Raw genomic sequence first — 21,233 nt, 5'->3', positions numbered from 1 at the left:
TATAGTGAAATAAAGTCAAGAACTAGCGTGTGGTTGTCTAGAATTGAGGCGTGTGCAAGTGTATTTGGTGAGTAAGTGCCGTGTGTGCAGGGCACTAGTGTTTGTGTACGTGAGTCAAGGTTTTTTTTTTTTTTTTTTTTTTTTTTTTTTTTTAGAATATCTACTCTCCCTTAATCTAAGTGTATATATGTGTAAAACTCTCTCTTGAAGACTTCAACTCTGATTTTTGCTCTCAACACTTTCACAAACATTTATACTTGTGAAATGACCACCGCACCAATGATGCACGGTGGTCGTGAGTCAAGTATTAGTACTTGTAAAGTATTGTAATTCAAAGAGTCAAATTTTAAATAAAAGCTTTTTCTTCAAGAAATTGTTCAGCAAAATCTACCACTGTTGAGAGTTTTGTAAATATAGTACTTAGATGCAATTCCTTAAGTTATCCTTTTATGATTTTGTTATGTGGATTTTTCTTCATGATATGAAAGTGTATTTTTTAGTTAAGTAGTCACATAATTGAATATTAAGAAGAGAATCTAAAGAATAGCACCCAATCTTAAGCGATTAGGTTTTTTTTTTTTTTTTTTTTAAGTGCCATAAATTTTGCATTCATTTTAATTTAAAGTTTACACGTTTTTCTTATTAATATTATGCATCTAGAATTTATAAGTGAATAAAGAAATTTGAAAATCAATAGAAGAGTGACCTTATTTTCTAGGCAATGTTTTAGTAGGAGTTAGAGTTATATTTTTACCGAATTGGTCTTTAATTTTTTTCTCTATTTAAACATAGGGGTGTAGGGGCATTTTTGAAAAAAAAAAATGAAAATCCTAAACAGAAGAAATCTCTTAAATAGTAGTATAGATATAGATTAACAACTAATCATGGATTTTTTATTGGGTGATATGCCAACCTAGAACTTGCTCTTTCTTGGATTACACCATTTTCTCTAGAGTGGTTGTAGTCCATATTTCTTTGGTTGTGGCTATATGGATCAGGATGTAGTGAATAGTTTGGGAAACTTGAAGCTCACAAAAGAAGAGGAGGAGGATATTGTTATTACTAATAGCAACAGTTCTGAAATCTTTGAAGAATGCTCTCTGAGCTTATTTGGGCGTCTACTTTCAGACCGCCATCAAAATCTTAGAGCTGTTAAGAACACTCTAAAAGCAGCTTGGAAAATGGGCTCTGATCTGAGAATAGTGGAAGTGGGTAATAATATTTTGCAGTTTAAGTTGGGGTCTAGATATCAGTTAGAGTGGGTTGAAAGAAGTGGCCCTTGGAATTTTGATAATAACCTCCTCCTTCTTTGTCGATGGTGGAAAGGTTTGACATCAAAAAACATTACTTTCTCCCATTCTCTTTTTTGGGTGCAAATTTGGCATCTGCCATTTGAGAATATGACTGAAAATATTGGAAGAGATATTGGCAGTAAAATTGGAAGAGTGTTGGAGGTTGACAAGAGAGCTATACAAACAGACCAAGCCAAGTTTTTAAGAATAAGAGTTGAGGTGCAAATTGATAAACCTCTCCGTAGAGGGGGGTATGTGAAGAATGATGAAGGTGGAAGATTTTGGGTGGATTTAAGGTATGAGAGGTTGCCTACTCTTTGTTATAGATGTGGAATACTTGGGCATGATGAAAAACATTGTCAAGGTAGTTCACTGGAGCAATTATCAAGGAGGCAATATGGTGAATGGCTGAAAGCTAGTGGAGTTTTGAAATTTGGAGATGAAAAAGAAAAGCTGAAAGAGTAGTTCGTGGCGGAGAAAGGAGGCTTGGCTTCCATGGTGGTGGACGGCGATGCTGGAAAAGGGAATGGGGCGGGCAGCCAAGCTCTCCAGCGATGGTGGTTGACGGGAGTGTAGAGGCGGAGAAGGGTGCAATGCTTATGATGGAGGCGGATCAATTGGAGTGTGTGATGAATCCTAATATGTCAAGTCACAGGAAACACGGTGAGCAAGCCAAATGGGAAGAGACGTTGACAGGAGCTTTGAATAGTGTGTTGAATAGTGTGAAGGAGTAGAAGACACGTGATGGGCAAAATGAAGATAGAACTAGTTCGGTAAGGACTAATTGGAATGGGACTGAAGTCGATCAACAGGTAGTTAGCAAGTCATTTGGGCCGGATATAAATGGGGCTGGAAGTGTAAGCCCACTAAGAATAAATGAGAATGAAGGCTTAAGTGGGGAAAAGAAGAATGGGCCGGATTTAAATGAGCTTGAAAGGAAAAAGCCCTTAGGGCCAGAAGACAAAGTGCACACCTTGGTGGACCGGACACAGCCACCTTGTCCAGACCGTGTGATTGCCCAAGGAGCTAAAGGGAGAATTAAAAAAATTGCAAGAGATAAGGGGAAAGCCCAAGAGGTAAGTAAAAAGAGAAAGTTTAATAATGAAATGTTGTTTATTTCTAATGAAAATGTCCATAAACGTTTATGTGCTAACGTTGGGGAACAGGAAGGGGGTGCAAATTTCTTTGATGAAACGGCAATGACTGCTGAGTAGCACTGTCTAGACCAATGATTGCTTTAGGTTGGAACTGCCGGGGGCTTGGGGCCCCCCGGTCAGTTCGAGTGTTGCGCGAGCTTGTGCAACGTTGGAAGCCCAAAATAGTCTTCTTGTCGGAGACAAAAATGAAGAAATATCAAATGGAAAAGGTGAAATTTAAAACTGGTCTATTGAATGGTTTAATTGTTCCTAGTGTTGGGAGGAGTGGGGGATTAGCTTTGTTATGGTGTAGGGATATTAAGGTTGAAATCCAAAGCTACTCTAGGAATTTTGTTGATGCAGTGGTGATTGACCCTGAGTTCGGTTTTATTGTTGGAATAGCATCAAGAACTTCCGAAATACAAGTTGGGAAGGCAGAAGAATATAACTTTTTAAAATATGATACCGCCACCTTCGCAATGCCATCAATCGAATCATGCCAATTTCCTTCATCATCCATGATACAACTGATTGTATTTTTCCTTCTCCTATCTGAAGCCTTAGTGTGAAAATATTTCGTATTTCGATCCCTAAGGCCAAGCCATTGCACCTTAGCTCTCTGGTGCCACTTAATTTCTTCACTATCCAATAATTCATTAATTTCTTTTCTTAGAATATTAATTTCACCGCCCAAGCTACCATTTCTATCTCTGCAAACCAAACTATTGAGAGCCTCCCTTTTCTCCTGAATTTTCTTTGGAATTTGCCTAAACACCAATTTGTTCCACCTAGATAAATTAACAGCACAACATCTCAATTTTGCAGCTATTCCCATAGGAGAATTTAAATCTTGGTAGCCATCCCAGACCCCTTGGATGATGTCTTTGTAGTCCTCCCTTTTAGTCCACATTGCTTCGAACTGAAATCTACATTTAGTAAGATACTTCTTCACAACAGTATCATCGGTTAAAAGCAAAGCGCAATGGTCAAAAGTGGATTCCACTAAATGATGCACTTTAACATCTTTATAATGATCAACCCAATCAAGAGTTGCCAAAGCACGATCCAATCTCAAAAACATTCTGCTTTCACCCTCTTGCATATTACACCAAGTCAACTCAGGCCCAACAAACCCAAGATCCTTGAACCCACACTGATGAATAACTTCTCTAAAATCATCCATCTATTTTTGAGATCTTTGCACCCCACCCAATTTCTCTTCCACTGATACTATTTCATTAAAATCACCAAAGCATAACCAGGGCAAACGGATCTTTCGGCTAAGGCTTCTCAATAACTCCCATGATTCTTTTCTACGGTAAGTTTCAGGGTTTCTGTAGAAACCGGTGATACGCCACTTAGTCACGGAGGAAATGAATCAGTCCCTAATTCAAGAATTCACTAAGGAGGAAATTGAGATAGCGCTGAACCAGATGCATCCAACAAAAGCTCTAGAACCGAATGGTATGTCTACTACCTTTTTCGAAAATTATTGGGGTATTGTTAGTAATGATGTGATATGCATGATATTAAATGTTCTTAACTCTAATATGTCTATGGCTGAAATTAATAAAACAAACATCACTTTGGTGCCAAAAATAAAAAACCCCACAAAGATGACAGATTTTAGACCTATTAGTCTTTGTAACGTTGTTTATAAACTCATATCTAAAGTGTTAGCCAATCGTCTTAAAGTGATCCTTACTCAGATTATATCTGAAAATCAAAGTGCGTTTCTTTCTGGTAGACTTATTACCGACAATGTACTTGCTACTTTTGAACTTATGCATTATCTTGAACACAAAAAGGAAGGTAAAGACGATTTTGTAGCAATTAAGTTAGATATGAGTAAAGCTTATGATAGGATGGAGTGGGGTTTTATTAAACTAGTGATGGTTAAAATGGGCTTTCATGAGAAATGGGTAGAGTTGATCATGCATTGTATTACTTCTGTATCTTACTCTATCCTTGTAAATAGGGCTGCTTATGGTAACATTACTCCTACGAGGGGTCTCCGTCAAGGAGACCCTATTTCGCCTTATATCTTTCTTTTATGTGCAGATGGCTTTTCCTCTCTTATTAATGATGCAACCAGAAATCACAGAATAAGTGGAGTTTCTATATGTCAAGGCTGCCCCAAGATTACTCATCTGTTTTTTGCGGATGACAGTCTTTTATTCTGCAAAGCAAATGGTCAAGAATGCCAGAATCTTATCAATATTCTCCAATTATATGAAGACGATTCGGGTCAGAAGATTAATGCGGATAAATCTTCAGTCTATTTTAGCAATAATACCCCGGATGATAGAAGAAGTGAAGTGTTGAATATGTCGGGGCCTATGCAAGATACTCGCCATAAAAAATACCTTGGATTACCCTCAATTATTAGCAAGTCAAAAAGTTGAAATTTTTGCTGAAATTAAAGAGAGGGTGGGGAGGAAATTATCGGGGTGGAAGGAAAAAATGCTATCAGTGGGAGGCCGAGAGATCCTTATTAAAGCTGTTGCTCAAGCAATCCCAACATACACGATGAGTTGTTTCCAGATCTCGAAAAGCCTTTGTGATGAGATGGAAGCAATGATGAGGAAATTTTGGTGGGGTCAAGGGGGTCAAGAATCCAAAATTGCTTGGGTAAGTTGGAAGGAAATGTGTAAGTCTAAGTTGAGTGGTGGAATGGGGTTCAGAAATCTTCAAGCTTTCAACCTTGCTATGCTAGCTATGCAAGGTTGGAGATTGATTTTGAATCCTAACTCTCTGGTGGCCCAAATTTTTAAGGCAAGATATTATCCGCATGGTGATATTTTTCACACTAACTTAGATCCAGCCCTTCTTATACTTGGAGGAGCATTTTCAATGGGTTGGAAGTTGTGAAAAGAGGCACCTGATGGCGAGTTGGTAATGGTGAGTAGATTCTTATTTGGGAGGATAAATGGCTTCCGACTCCAACAACATACAAAGTTATCTCCCCCCCGAAGTCTTTTAATGATTACCCTAGGATCTCAGTGCTTATTGATAGAGATACTAGGAGGTGGAAAGGTGATGTAGTGAGATCTCTATTCTTGCCTTTTAAAGCAAGGACTATTCTAAATATTCCCCTTTGCCACAGCCTTCCAGAAGACCAGATAATATGGGTGGGTAATAGAAAAGGAGAATTTAATGTTAGAAGTGCGTATTATATTGTTGTTGGAGTGCTTGATATTGTGGAGGCAGACGAATGTTCTACTGGTGATTCTAGAGGTCCTCTATGGAAAAAACTATGGCACCTAAACATTCCTCCCAAGGTACGTATTTTTGCTTGGAGATTGTGTAAGAATGCTCTTCCTACTTTTGTGAATCTGCATAAGAGAGGTGTTAATATTTGTGATGTTTGCCCGACTTGCGGTATGGAGCCTGAAACAAGTTGTCATGTCTTTGTGAAATGTGAAATGGCTAAGAGGGTATGGAGTTGTTGGCTGGACTGTCCGGTTTTGTTGTTGAATGTAAATAGAAATATTGTAGATATTGCTATGGAGATTTTGGAATCTAGTTCATCCAGTGACTTGGAGATTTTCTTTGGGGCTGCGTGGGCAATTTGGTACAATAGAAATAGAATCATGTATGAGTTCTCAAGTCAAATCCTTGACCATATTTGGAGTTTTGCAAAAAAGTATATTTTTGAATTCAAAAGTGCTTCAAAAGCTTGTGCTCAAAGCTTGTCTCGGTTAGAAGGTAAGTGGCTAGCGCCTCCTCTAGGTATATTCAAGATCAATGTTGATGGTGCTATTTCGGATGGTGAAAAGAACTCTAGTGTGGGAGCTGTAATAAGGGTTTCAGCTGGCAATATTGTTGCTACTTGCTGTAAATATCTTCAGGGCCAATATTTGGTGGAGGAAGTTGAAGCTTTGGCTATGGAATGTGGTCTCCTTCTTGCCAAGGAGCAAAAGCTTTCCCAAATTATTTTGGAATCTGATGCTCTATTAGTGGTTAATAGTGTTTTAGCAGCTGGAAATGGTGGCTGTCTTGGCCATATTTATCAAGGAATTCTTAGTCTGCTTGCTTCTTTTAATAGCTGGAAAATCAAGCATGTGAAAAGAGAATACAACAAGGCAGCTCACGAGTTGGCTCAGTTTGGAAGGCAGAAGGAATTATCTCAGGTGTGGAGAGGAGTTTGTCCTCCTTGGCTGTTTCAAATTGTTCAGGAAGATAGTTTGTAATCTGCTTTGCCTGGAGCTTTCTCTCTTGGCTTGTTGTACTTTCTTTTCTTATTGGCAATGAATTTCAGCAGTTTGCTTTGGTTTCATACATTCTCAATGCTGGGAGATTGTGAGTTGTGACTCGTTATGGACAAACTATTTTTTTAATGGACAAAATTGTTAAAACTTGGTTATTTTCCACGTCGCTCTTTTTTTTTTCTTTTTTTTTCCACAACTCCCTCGCATATATGGTCAGCCATTTGACAAGGCCGGAAATTAAGGTGTACGCATTTGGATTTTGGACCCAAAAGGTATGGTTACAGAGTTTTGGAGAGCATGTCAAATGGTGCTGCCGTAGCAACACCTTACTTCATCAGTTCATCACTGCCCTACACAATCTAAAGTGGTAATTAATTATTAATCTCTGGTTCACCCGAAACACACTCATTTTCAGGCAGGAACTGATTCACTGATAATCAAACAAATCCTCAACCTTGCCATAGAATAGTTCTTTACTTGCATTTCCTAATCATTCACATAGACCCAAAAAGGATATGCAGATTTACAAGCTGTAAGATTTGGATTACATATGACTTGAGAAATGTGATTTCAAAATGTCACTTTGGAATTTAACTCAATATCTGTTATTGACATTCTTACTTCTAACCAAACCATCGCTCCTTGGTTGTTCTCTCTTATGTTGGATTGCATGGCACTGGTGAATAGGTAATGGCAGATGATACCTCAACATTGTACCATGGAGCAAACCAGTGTGCAGATCTTTTGGCAAAATGGGGAAGTAATAAACAGTATAACAGCTTTATGTATATGAGCCCCGCCCACATTTTCACATTATCTTTTGATGTATTCTTAATGCCACTTGAGCTGTTGTTAACCTATATTTAATTAAATGAATTCCCTTTTCCTTTTATTAAAAAAAAAAAAAAAAAAAAAGGCATAACCACAAAATACAAGTTATCTAAATGGGGGGAGAGGAGAGAAGAGGTAAGGGTCTCCCTCCATCCAAACATAGGGTATGGGACTTTGAAACATTGCAGCAATCTTCCCCCTCCTCTTCTCACCTTACCTCTTGCCCTATCTCCCTCCATCCAAACATTGGGTTAGGAACAGAGGGCAGTTGAGCATTAGTTCCACAAATGCTTCTTCATGTTTGTTATTTTACATAGAAAGGAGTGAAAGTTATAATTCAGAGAGTGCATTGACACAATAGTGCTTGAAGTCCAAACGTGTTCAATCTATTTTCTTTCCTTAAATTTATATTATTGTAAAATCCTATTGTGAAAAATCAACTTTGTACAAATAGGGATTTCCATTCAAATTGACATACACTAACTTGTGACCTTTATGGGAGAACACAGCACAATATAAAATAGCCTTACTTGTGACGCTTATTTCTTTTCTCCTCCTTCCTCTTCTTTTTCTTATCTTCTGACTTATCTTTGGATCTGTGCTTCCTCGAGTGCTGCTTGTCAGAGCTCCCTGAGTGAACCTTCTTTGTCTTCTTTCGCTTTTGCTCATGAAGCTCCTCTTCAGAAGAATCGTATGACTTTAATGAAGAAGGCTTTTCAGGACCATAGACGACACGGCCTTTCCCTACGCCAGGGCTTCTTGAAAGCTCCTCTTCCCTAAAGTCTGGACGATGTGGAAGGTATGGACCTGTTTCATCCATTCTTGGCCCAACACCACCTCTGCCACGTTTTACCCTGCCATTTAAAAAATTTTATGTCAAACTAATGAATTTTTTTCTCACATATAAGAATTTGTTCTGATGATGATAATTTAAAACTAGGTGAGTCAAGTGCAAGCACACGCACACGCACACGCACACAGACCTTGAGTGTAGAAACTTCTCAAGCTCTTCATCTTCCTTTGAATAGCCATTCTCATACCCTCTTTCATTTGATGATCCTGAAGCACTGGCAGTGTTAGCACTTTTGGAAGGCCTCTTATTTGTGCTTGTGAATTTATTATCCCTAAGACTGTTGTCACTGCTGCTCCCATCTCTCAATCTGCCTTTGATCCTTTCGTCCAGCTCTATTTCTTTCTGCCGGACTCGCCACATCTCATTCACTTCCACTGCCCGATTTGCTGGTTAAAAGAGGAAGGGAAAAAATCAATCTGAAGCTAACCCACACACACATAAAAGCCACAATGTAAAAACTAAGGCATTAAGTTTCATATGAAAGTAATCCTTGCCAACTAATTAAGTTTTTCTGACTTAATGGATCCAAATCAAACTAATTGTAAATTGAAATCCTCAGGTTCTGCCAACCACATATGATAACCAACACTAAAGTGATTGAACCAGTTGTTTATACATCATTGCAATGCTTTCCTCAACTCCTTGCTAACAACATTTCTTAATCCTTTTTTCATATTGGTCATGCTGCCATGCCCATGTTCAATATACAAACTAAATGAAAAACCTGTTAGTGAAATTCAAGAAGGCAAAACTTATAAAGAACCTAGTACTATAATGTGCCTCAACATTTATGAAGGCAGGCAAGGACTTTCCTATTCATTTCTCCAACACCTTGATCTGACAGCTAGATCACAAAGCAGCAAGCATATCAAATGCTCAGCTTTCTACATGAAATATTCAAACTCATTCAATTTTTTTTTTTTACAAAACATTGAAACACCAACTCATTAAAAATGTAACATGGCAACTCTAGAACTAACCTTGTTGCACGCCAAGAACAGTAGCAGTTAGAAACCGTGAATTAGGCCGAAACCTTTCTTTACGTTCTCGAAGATAGACATGCACACCTTCCCTCTCTGCTTGTCGCCGCAATTCTGCTGCTTCTTTCATAAGCATAGCAGCTATTCTGTTTTCCGTCTCAAGATCCATCTTCCCTATTAAGCAAGTTCCATGACACATAGGAGTGAGCAATTTATTGATCCACAGAAACACCCTCAAATAAACATGAAGCAGTAGCACTAAACTGAAAAGGTTGGGACAGATCAAGTAAGAAAGAAACTTCTTATCAGTTTTCCAAGAACCTTACCACATACAAATTTCAACAACAACAAATGAATTCACAGAGAGTGCAAGTCACAAGAACGATAGGCAGCGTTGCCATCCCTAGAAGAGGCACAAGAAATGCAAAAACAAAAACCGATGAAACAAGACAACACCGCAAAGCAAACTATATCCAACCAAGACTCCAAGATATTAGCACCCTTTGGGCTGCAGAGTCTACCATGTGAACTAGCACCATATCTTGAGAAGAGAAGTGTAGAATCTAAAACCCATACATCCTACTCTGTCAACTCCAAAACCAACCAGAGGAAATCACAGAATTCAATGGTAACATATACCTATTAGGCCATTGGTTCATCAAAACTGTTGCTATTTAGAATAGGCATTTCCAAACTAATGGGGTGGGCAAACGTGAAATGAACAAAAATTTAATCAATTTTTCCAAAACCCATTTCAAAAATCATTCACTAGTTCAGGAAAAAAACAAAATATTTTCAGATTCTATAGGCATACCCAAACTAATGGATCCAATGAGTAGGCAAAAATTGAACAAACAAAAATTAAAGTAATTCTTGTAAAACCCATATCAAAGATCATCAACTAATTCAAAAGAAACAATTTTTATTATTACATTCAACTCTCCATCCAAATTTTCACAGCTACCAAACTGCACAATAGGATCCCCATCCCAAAAAAAAATTCAAAATTATTCACCACAATTTATTTTTGAGGGGGAAAAAATGCAATAGTGAATACCATAATCTTTCAAAACAAAAAAATAAAATAATAAAAACCAAAGTTTTTCTATGTGTCCTAAATTCAACCAAATGGATCGTAAGCCTATCATTAATAAACTTGTCAACAAAATTTTAAGCCTTTTTTTTAATATATAATTCAATAGTTGGGCCCTTCCCTTAGGCGAGTTAGGCAATTGCCTAAGGCCCCCAAGTCTCAAAATTTTAGAAAAGAACCAACCGGGTAGTAGAGGAAAATTTAGTTTCAAATGAATTACAAAAATAATGTAGCACATCCTTTTAACCAAAAAATCAAAAATTTTGGTAAATCCTATTAAACATTGGTTCTAAACAAAATCATTGACCAAAGATAAACTACAAATCCGGTCTAAGAGATTAACCACAAAACAATCACAAATCAAAACCCTAAAAATTTTACCTTTCTCTCTAGTCTCCAGTCTCCAGTGTTCGCTCAACAGACAACAGCTCAAGGCTCAAGGCCTCTCTCTGATTCTCTGCTCTCCGCCTCTCTCAAGTCTCAACTGCTCACCTCACCGTATCAGGTTCTGAGGTTCAGGAATCAATCAGGTATAAAATTATAAATATTTGGGCACTCCATTTTTTTTGTTAAGAACTTATATAAGATAACTTTGTTTATTTGGGCCCTCCCTGTCCCTGGCTGCTTTTGTAACTTTGTTTATCACTTATCGGTTTATCATTATGGCTGCCTGGACTGGGCGTTAGGTTTGGGCCTTCAACCTCTTCTTCTTCTTTTTTCTTTTTTGGTTATAGATAGTATTTGTTTTGTATTTTTTTTTTTTTTTTTTGGGTGGATCTTATTAATAAGTCTTGTGTCGGTGTTATTGCTGTGCTTAAATTTTTGTCATGTTTGTGCTTAATTTTTTTTTTTTAATTTATGCAGGTTAAGATTGCTAAAAATTTGTTATTGTTCAGTGAAACTACAACAATATTTTTTATATAAATCAGGTTCTATTTCTCATTTGCTCTATACTTGAAAGTTATTTTTTATTTTAGTCTTTATAAATATATTGTTTGATTATAAATGTCTACTAGAAAATATGCATCTGGATATGAAAAACTTAAAAAAATAATAATAATAATAATAATTGAGTCTAAAAAATGATCAATGGATAAATTTGTTATTAGTAATAAACAAAATATAACATAAAATTTAGATGAAAATATCACAAATGAGCAAGAAATTTACCAAAATAATTTAAAAGAAAATGATGTTCAATTTTGCAATACAACAAATCTTGATAATGAATTTCAAAATAATTTAGAAGAAAATGAAAATAATGATGAAGAATATAATATAAAAATATTAAATAAATATTAATTTAATTAATATATAAGTATAAAAAATGCCTCATTTTTAGTTCTCGTCTTAGGTCCCAAAATGTCTAGAGCCACCCCTGTTTCCCTCTCATTCTCTCTCTACCTCAACCCACGTCACACCATGCTCCATGGCTGACCACCAAACTTTCCTTCTAAACTTCTATGGCCGGAGCTTTTCAAGCTCATCACCTCCAACCACGCACCACTATCGAAACCCAGCCAAAATCAAATCGCAACAAAAACCCAGAAGCCCACCAAATCACAAATCAAATCACACACACCGAAATCAAAGCACAAAACCCACAAAACAACCAAAATCACAAAATGAAAACACTGAAAGTGAACCTACCGTTAAAAAAACATATATTGGTTTTGTTATTATATTTTATAAGAAGAATTATCTTGTTGAACTAATTTTAGATCCAAATTAATCAAATATATACCACAAGCAATAATGATAGACTGAAAGCAAAAAAAAAAAAAAAAAAAATGGTATTTCCCAGAAAAGTGTTTTCAGAAAATAGAAAGGGTAAACAAAATATAAAAACTATTTGCTTCATAATCTCAAATAAATAAATAAATAATAAAAAATCACATACCATAATCCGGTGAAGTCTCGTGAGCCACAATTTCACCTAAGAGAATCGTCTGAGTCGAGAGGAAGAGATTTTCATAGTTTTTGGCTTGACAGCACAATCTTCGATTTCCTTTCTTGATGTGGCTTTTACTCGCTCCTCTCCTGTCAGCCTAAGCGATGTATAAAGAGAAATAAAAGGAAGAAGAACAAAGCACCGTGTAAAAAAGAAGAAAAGAAAAATGGTGAGAGAAGAAAGACGGACTAAGATCAGGTGCACTGTCATAGGTATTTTTTTATATTTTTTACATTTTTTTTTACTTTTTAACTCTCCTTTAATATATTTTATTTAATGGTTGAAATTGAAAGTTGTTTTTTCAACTTTTAATCTCAGCCATTAATTACAATTGCATCAGGGTATTGCACCTGAATTTGAAAAAGACAAAGAGACAAACACATACACATACACATACACATACACATATATAAGCACGCATAAACACATACACATACATATAAACATACATAAATATAAACACGTATAAACACATACACATACACATAAATATATATAAATATAAGCACGCATAAACACATACACATACACATACATAAGCATACATACACATACATAAATATAAGCACGCATAAACACATACACATACATAAGCACATATACACATACATACATACATACATACATACATAAACATATACATACACATAAACATACATACACATACACATAAAAATACATATACATAAACATAAACACACATACACATAAACACGAATAAACTCACATAAACGTAAACATATACACACATAAACTTAAATATAAATACAAACACACATAAAGGCTCGATTTAGCACACCAAAGTAACTAACGAAATTATTTAAGGATTGGTGTTAGTTTGCAATTTTTTCCAATCTATATGAGGGTTTAATTTTTCTCAGTTTATATGTGTGTTTATGTCTATGTATGTTTATGTTTATGTGTGTGTGTTTATGAGTATGTGTGTTTATTTTTGTTTGTTTTTGTTTACATTTGTTTATGCGTGTTTATGTGTATGTGTGTTTATGTTTGTTTTTGTATATATTTGTTTGTATTTGTGTTCATGTATGTTTATGTGTATGTATGTGTGTTGATGTTTATATTTATGTTTATAAATATAAACATACATAAACATACACACATACATAAACATGCATAAACATAAACATAAACACACATGCATATACACATAAACATAAACATACACATACATACACATAAACATATATATACACATACACACTCATACACGTACACATACATAAACATACACATACACATACACATACATAAACATACACATATATATACATAAACACACATACACATATACATACACATACATTTTTAATTCTTGCCTTAGGCCCCAAAATATCTAAGGTCGCCCCTGAGTTGGGGATGAGGACTTCGGGCCAAGGAATTTGAACTTTAGACGTTTTTCGGGAGTGTTAGTTAAGCTACAATGTTCTTGGCAATCTAAGCCTATTAGTCATGAATAAATCAAAAAATTGATTTTTGGGCAAAAGTTAAATTTGCAAATTTAGCCTAATAAATATAATGCATTAGAATTCAAAGGTATGAACATTGAACATAGTAAAGTTCTAATTTTTCTGTATGAAATTTCTAATTATATAATATTTTTATATGAGTCCCAAGTTTTGGATTCCAAAAAAGTTGAACACGATTTCTAATGTTGTAATTTTCAGTTTTTCTATATGAAGCAAAAGATTGAAAGAACAATAATAGGAACCAAACATAAAAACCCCAGATTGAAAGAACAATAGTAGTAACTCACCTAAAACAATATTATTGCTTGCGTATGGTACCCAAAGAACAGCAATCGTGTGTTTCGACTTTCGGTCATTGTTGTCGTAGACGACCGACACAGCAAGTCTCTACAATTGGGCTTAGTTAGGGCATCGATCGATTTGGGAACAAAATTGAAATTTCTCTTTTTCTCTTTTCCTTTTCTTTTTCTTTTTATGGGTTTTAGCTGACTACATTAGCAAGAGCTTAGAGTTGAAGGCCCAATAGCATGAAATAGCCCATTTATGCATATCCAATAGAGCAGTCTCTTATAAAATAAAAAATAAAAAAAATCATAATACACGCTTCTTTTGCTTCTTCTTTTAAAATTTTTTAAAAATATATTTTAGCATAAATTGCAAAGTACACTCCTGAAATTTAAAGTCGTTTGAATTTTACACTATAAAGTTTGAGAAGTTGGATTTTACACTTTAAAGTTTGGTTCCATTAGTTTGTTAGTTTAAACCATTAAGTAACACGTTGGTGTGTTGATATAATTTTTTTTGTCAAATCAACCCTAAAACGACACTATTTCACTTAAAACAAAAAGAAGAGCTGGCACACAGTCGTTTCACCCAAACAAAAAATAAATAAATAAATAAATTGGTGCTAGTACAACACTATTTCAACAACTTAACCTAATTCCCAAATCAAAACCCCATGCACCCCATGAACCTGATAGCAGAACAAACCCACGAAGCCAAATTAAAACCTATCTAGTGTTGTCATAAAGCTCAAAGAAATTTGCAAAAGAAGACAGTTAGGTGAAAATTTTCCTCCATTTTTTATTTTCCTTTTAACTCGAAGAATGAAAAAAGACCTAAACCAAAAGAAAGAAAAGAGACAAAGAAGAAAATTGAAACAAATTGCAATTGACAAAGCTCTGCTTAGCTTAACATAAGCATAATCATAGCCATGTTGATGTAACCCCAATTCAACCATTCCTAAAGTAGTGTGTTTGGTTGGATGGAGAGGAAGGAAAATAAATGATGGAATCCATGTGTTTCCTTCCTTAACTCACCAAAAAGTTCTCTCCAAAATGGAGAAAAAACTAATGAGAGAAATTGGGCATCATTTTTGGATGAAAATGCTCATGTGCGATTGCACATGGGCTTCACCCACATTGCTTTTCTTCACACTTTTTTTTTTCTTTTTTTCTCCTTGACATTGGCTGCCTCCTCTTCTTCCTTTTTTTTTTAACTGGGTAGGCTTGTCCAGTATTCTTTTTTTTTTTTTTTTTTTTTTTTTTTTTTTTTTTTTTTTTTTTTTTTTTTTTTTTTAGATGTGATTTTTTTTATGGACATAATTTTTATTTTTTAATAAATTTAGGTGATTGATTGATTTTTTTTTGGTTATTTGTCACTTTTTTGTTTTAATTGTGCATTATTTTTTAACAAGAGTTTATGCGTAAATTTATACAAACTTACTTTTTCCAACCCTCAATTTTTCCACATTCAACCAAACAAAAATAAGAGAAATTAAAATATTTTCTATCCTCCCACTTTTCCATCATTTCACCATTTTTTATCTTCCCACTTTTCTATCCTTCCAACCAAACAGACCCTAAGTGTAACAATATCGTTTTAGGGCTGATCTGGCAAAAAAATAAACACATCAACACACCAACATGTCAATCAATAGTCTAAATTAAGTAGGGTCGTCAATGGGCCGGGTCGGCCCATTTTTACTTGGCCCATGGGCACAATGGGTTAGGCATAATGGGCTATTAACTAGTTAACGGGCTGGATCGGGTTAGGCCGAAAAAGAAAACCTCAGCCCATGACCCTGCCCATGGGCAATGCCCATTTGGTCTTTAGCGAGGTGGGATATCGGGTTGGGTCTAATGGGCTACCCATGGGCTTGTGTTAGCATATTATTTTATTATTTTTTATAAGGAAAGAATCAATTTTTATAAGGGAATAATCAATCTATTTTTTTAAAGGAAAGAATTAAAGAATTTAATACTTAATTACAAATTTTTTTACAGTCAAATCTATTTAATTTTTTGTTTTGTTGATGGAAACCCATTTAATTTTTTTATTAAGGCTTTAAATAGTTTTTTATTTTTATCTTTAATAAAAAAAATGTCAAATGGTTAATTCAAATTTGCTAGACTACTAGAAAAATATATATTTAGTAAACTAAGTTTAGCACAATTACTTTGAGTATCTTAGTGGTTAAGGAAGTTCTCTTAAGAAATTCCTCTTATCTTAGGATCAATCCTTCATACACTTCATATATATTTTTGTTATGAATTATGAGTTATTGGGCTGGGCCAACGGGTTAGGCCAATGGGCTGGGCAATGGATTGGGCTACTGGGTTAGCCCATCGGGTACCCATGGGCATAAAAACTAGCCCACGGCCTGACCCATTAGGCTAGTGGGTTATCCATGGGCCTCAATAACAATGGGTCAGGCCGCCCATTAGCCCGATGGGCCATTGGGTTTCTAGGTCAGGCTGTGGGCCGTGGGCTATGTGATGACCCTTAAAACTAACAGAAGGTGGAATTTTGCTAACGGTACCAAACTTCAGAGTGTAAAATTCAACTTCTCAAACTTCAAAGTGTAAAATTCAAGCAACCCTAAACTTCAAGAGTATACTTTGCAATTTATCTTAAATTTTAAGTTGAAGTAACAAGTTTTTATTTTATTTATTTTTATAGAAACGCCACCTTTATTGTTCTTATCATTTTTTTTACTGCACTATTATTATCAATAATTCTCATTCTCTTACAATTCTGAGATTGACTAGAAATCTAACTTCATATAATTTGAAATTCTATATTTAATAAAACTTTTCAAAATTTATATATTTTTCACTCTTTTATCTATTTATTTATAATTTTGGTTTTGCTTATTAGTCCGAAATATTTTTTTTTATTATATTTGTTTATTGTTCTACATAGATTAGCTAAACTTTCAAATTTGTTTATATGGTATATGAAGTTGTTGTTATTGTGCGATCTTTAATTTATTTTCCAAAATTTTTAAAGCTAGTGAAAGATTAGATTGCAACAAATTACCCATCCTGCAATTTAACCATCAACAAACCAAGGTGTCTAATCAATTGACAATAGTCAACTTGTCGAAAAAAAATTTGGTATCAAATGATACAACGTCATCTATATCAAAACCCAATAACACGTCTTTCATTTATTAGTTGAGTAGTTATTTTTTATTGATATGTCTCACACTTATTGGATTTTGATATTGCTGACATGGTATCATTTGATATCAAATATATTCTCTAAGTTGTCACGGTTGTAGCAATAGGAAAATATTTAGAAATCAACAACTCACAATAATCTAATTGATGGTAAAAATCTATATTTAGACTTAATATTAGTGAACTTGAGATTAGCAAATTTTACGTGTGAGTCAATTTCCTTTATTCACTAAGTAATTTTGATCCATTTTTTTTAATGGTAAGTGTAACATTCAAACTAATGGGAAATATGATGTCATCTAGTTTTGGGACAAAAATTGTAATGTAATTAATATTGTCATTCAACCAAGAAAAAGAAAACAAGAACATGTCAAAAGTACCAATAATATATATATATATATATATATATAAATAATGAGATGGGTTCAAGTTACACCTGGTGTAACTCTAAAAAGTTACACCTTTTCTAAACCATTGGATTTGAGTAAATCCAACGGTCAAAAAAGATATTAATTAATGCTAATATTCTGATTAAGATCTCATTTATTATCCCTTATTTATGACATTCCATACTTATCTCTAAACCCAAAAAAATGTATATGTTTCTCTCTCTCCTCCATCACTCTTCCACCTCCACGGCCTGGACATTATCATGTCTTCTTCTGTCCAAAAATGGTACTATCTAATATCCTGCGTGTCCAGCCCATCTATCCTCATACTGAATTTTTTTCTTTCCCATTCTTGAGGCCAGACAAGTTGTTAAGAGGAGCGGACAAAAGCAAAAGTTTATCAACATCCACAGAGTAAAACAACTAAAAAATCCGGACCAAAAGATGACTCCAAGAACATCCACAAAACCATGGAAAAACCAAATGCTTTCCTGTACTCAAGCCTTTAAGGATCTATAAAAGTGTTGGCCGAAATTTATTTCATCACCTAAAAATAATTATTTTCAAATTAAACTTAATCTATGTCACACTTGTAATTCCCAGCGTTGTTGTTATCAGCTTCATAGCTTGCCTTCATTATCTTGTAATTTTTTTTTGAAGGAAAGGAACTAAAAAGGAACTAAATCATGTATATATTAAAATGTGATCCCCAATAAGATCTAACGTAACCTTTTTCCCATTTGAGACTTGGAAGGACTTTACAGATTTTAATTCGCATGTATCACTTTTCCTTCTTCAACTTAGCTTTCCAAAATTTCAACTGCATCTTTGAGGGATTTGAGTGATGGAGGAGAAAGAGAGAGCAGAGAAAAACGTGAATTATGGAGGAGAGAGAAAGAGAGAGAGAGAAAAACGTAGACCTTGTTTTTTTGGTTTAAAGATAGGTATGGAAGGTAATAAATAAAGGATAATTAATAAGATTATAATCAGAATATTATCATTAATGAGTGTCTTTTTTAACCGTTGGATCTATTTAAATCCAATGATATATAAAAGGTGTAACTTGAACCCATCTCATAAATAATATTATCGAAACTAGCACAAAGAAGGTTTAGTAAAATTCAAAAATTAAAACCACTGCAGTGTTCGGGTTTGTCCATCAATACCATTAAGTATCCACTATCAATTCAAATTTAGTACACATTTGGGGTAGCAAATACATAAACTATCCGATTGGAAAATTTAGAAATAAGCTTTATTATTAATACTCTCTTTGGTTGATTTTATTAATCAATTTTTCCAACAATTTAGTATTAAAAAAATAATAAATTTGTCATAAAAACTTAAGAACATCGTAATCCCAAAGGCAATGCTATGGCAAAAGCAATATCTAATAAAATTCTAACAACGAGAAAATAAAAGAATAGACTGTTAGAAGAATTAGAAATTAAACATCAATCTAACAAAACGATTATGAAAAAAAACAATTAATTTCAATAATCAAAACGTTAAAAACATGTTTAGATTAATAAGTGGAATAGCTTACAATATTGAGAATTCACCCTTAACCCTATCTTAGGTACTTAGGCTTCCATAGAAAAGAAAATTAGGAGTGAAAAACCATAACTATTGATCAAAGAGATGATAACTAGATAAGCACGAAAAAAAGAAAAAAGAAAAAGAAAAAGGATAAGTACAAAAGGAAAAGAAATTAAAAAAGAAAAAGAAATGATCAGTTTAGTGTAAAACAAAAAACAAACATAGCAAACATAGAAAAAGACAAAAAGAGCAAAGAAGAAAAGGACATAAAAGTTTAGCAAATTGGGACGTTAGGCTAGGTTTTGTCCAAAACAAGTTGAGCCATTTTCAACCTAGTTTTTTCCCCGCATTGGGGGATTGAATTTTGGTGGGCTCAAAGAGAAAATTTCTGACTCCCCTCCCAACCAAACATACTTATTACCCATTTTTTCTCATTTCTTTTCCATCCCTCTATTTTCACCTCCAACCAAACACACCTAAAAGTTTGACCAAAAAAAAAAACAAGAACAAAAAAGGGAATAACTCTTAATTCTTTAGACTGATTCGGGTCAATCCTTACCTAATGGTTGAATGAGTGATGCCATAATTAACTTAATTAAAATGATAAAATTATATAAATATATAATAAATCTAAGCCTATGTTTAGCAAGTGTGCATGGTGTGGGTCAAAATGAAAAGAGCTTAGGCTTAAAAAGAAAATGAATAGCTATTTCAAAAAGAGAAAAAGCAAAAAGAAGATGAATCACATTAGGCTTATTAAAAAAATGGGTTTCCAAAAACATTATAACTCAGATGACACCTCATAATATTTTGATTTTCTATATAAATGATGAGGGTCAAAATTTCAAACCTCTATTGTTGTAAGTATTGATTTATCAAATAAAGAAAAAACAGAAGTGGGCTAATGGGTGGGTCTAAACCAAATCATTGGGTCTATGTCTATTTCTAAAGAAATTCATCTAGCCTTTGAATCTCCAATCCTTGAATGTAAACCTTGTGACTCATGACTTTCAAGTTTCAACCCCTGATGTTATATGTATTCCTACTGAACTTACAACATGCGCTAAAATATATGAAAAATGTTAATGGATGTCTAAGGATATTGGTTTAAGACCTATTTTTAGAAACATTTTATAGGAAAATGATAAAGTAATTAATTTTTATGACAAATTTTTATATTTCTCAAAAAAGTGATATCAAAATTTTCTTACTATGATTTATTAAACATGGCTCAAAATCTATATATAAATTGTGTGAATTGCAAATCCACAATAGCTATAGTACTTTTTTGGTTTGTTTAATTGGCACTGTAGTTACTGCAGTTACAGTAGCTAATTGTTTTTTTTTTTTTTTTTTTAATATTTATATGAGCTGGCATATATATTGTTATACTGACATAACATATTTCACAATATTTTTCACAATTATTGAGGTGTCAATTTCTTATAGGTCGAAATAAAATAATAAAATATGAGACTGTGATCAACCACAACTGAAAATAAATGTTTTGTGATAATGTTGTAACACTTGTTATTATCACAATCATATTATATATAATAAAAGTTGGGCTTAGACACTGTGGTTGCGCCAAGTGGCTTCACCAAATTGCAGAAATTTTATTAAATTTTTAGATTTTTAAAAAACTAAAAAAAACCGTAGATTAATATTAAATTAATTAGGAATCTAATTCATTCTTATCTCTAATTCAAAAAATTAGGACTCTAATTCATTTTTATCTCTAAAAAAAAAAAAAATACTGCTTCACGTAAGAATTTTTTTTTTTTAATTTTTACGTAAAAAAAAAAAAAAATCTAATATCAATCTATCTAATAAATATCTTCTTCTCCTATAATTTCTAACTTGATTAAAAACTTTAATTTGATTACAATCCAAACTCTTCATCCAATCCCTTCCTTCACTTTTTTATTCTTTGGATAAACACTAAATTTTAATATAGAATTATGATTAACGTTAATGTAGTATTCTAACAAATTGATACACATGAGG

The 21,233-nt window shown here is 33.9% G+C and overlaps 2 protein-coding genes across 6 annotated transcripts; one reads left to right on the top strand and one right to left on the bottom strand.

Annotated features, from left to right (window-relative positions):
- Nucleotides 1-989: 989 nt before the first annotated feature.
- Nucleotides 990-1,757, top strand: LOC115966653. The gene has a single exon (XM_031085843.1). It carries the CDS (start codon nucleotides 990-992, stop codon nucleotides 1,755-1,757), a length of 768 nt encoding a protein of 255 aa, XP_030941703.1.
- A 6,077-nt stretch (nucleotides 1,758-7,834) lies between these two features.
- On the bottom strand, nucleotides 7,835-11,014 carry LOC115969411 (protein FAM133). Of its 5 annotated transcripts, XM_031089046.1 has the most exons (5): nucleotides 10,778-11,014; nucleotides 9,630-9,706; nucleotides 9,304-9,477; nucleotides 8,442-8,709; nucleotides 7,835-8,324 (listed from the first exon to the last, which is right to left on the bottom strand). In XM_031089046.1, the coding sequence occupies exons 3-5, from the start codon at nucleotides 9,470-9,472 to the stop codon at nucleotides 7,997-7,999; spliced, it is 765 nt and encodes a 254-aa protein (XP_030944906.1). In that variant the 5' UTR covers nucleotides 9,473-9,477; nucleotides 9,630-9,706; nucleotides 10,778-11,014; the 3' UTR covers nucleotides 7,835-7,996. The 5 variants fall into 5 exon arrangements, with proteins under 5 accessions (XP_030944906.1, XP_030944903.1, XP_030944905.1 ...); XM_031089043.1 differs by lacking the exon at nucleotides 9,630-9,706 and having other exon boundaries at nucleotides 9,304-9,566; XM_031089045.1 differs by lacking the exon at nucleotides 9,630-9,706 and having other exon boundaries at nucleotides 10,778-11,013.
- Nucleotides 11,015-21,233: the final 10,219 nt, after the last annotated feature.

The sequence above is a fragment of the Quercus lobata genome, chromosome 11 (genome assembly GCF_001633185.2).
Source record: "Quercus lobata isolate SW786 chromosome 11, ValleyOak3.0 Primary Assembly, whole genome shotgun sequence".
Lineage (NCBI taxonomy): Eukaryota > Viridiplantae > Streptophyta > Magnoliopsida > Fagales > Fagaceae > Quercus > Quercus lobata.
Note: the sequence above shows the minus strand (reverse complement) of the source record. Positions and strands in the feature narration are given on the sequence as shown.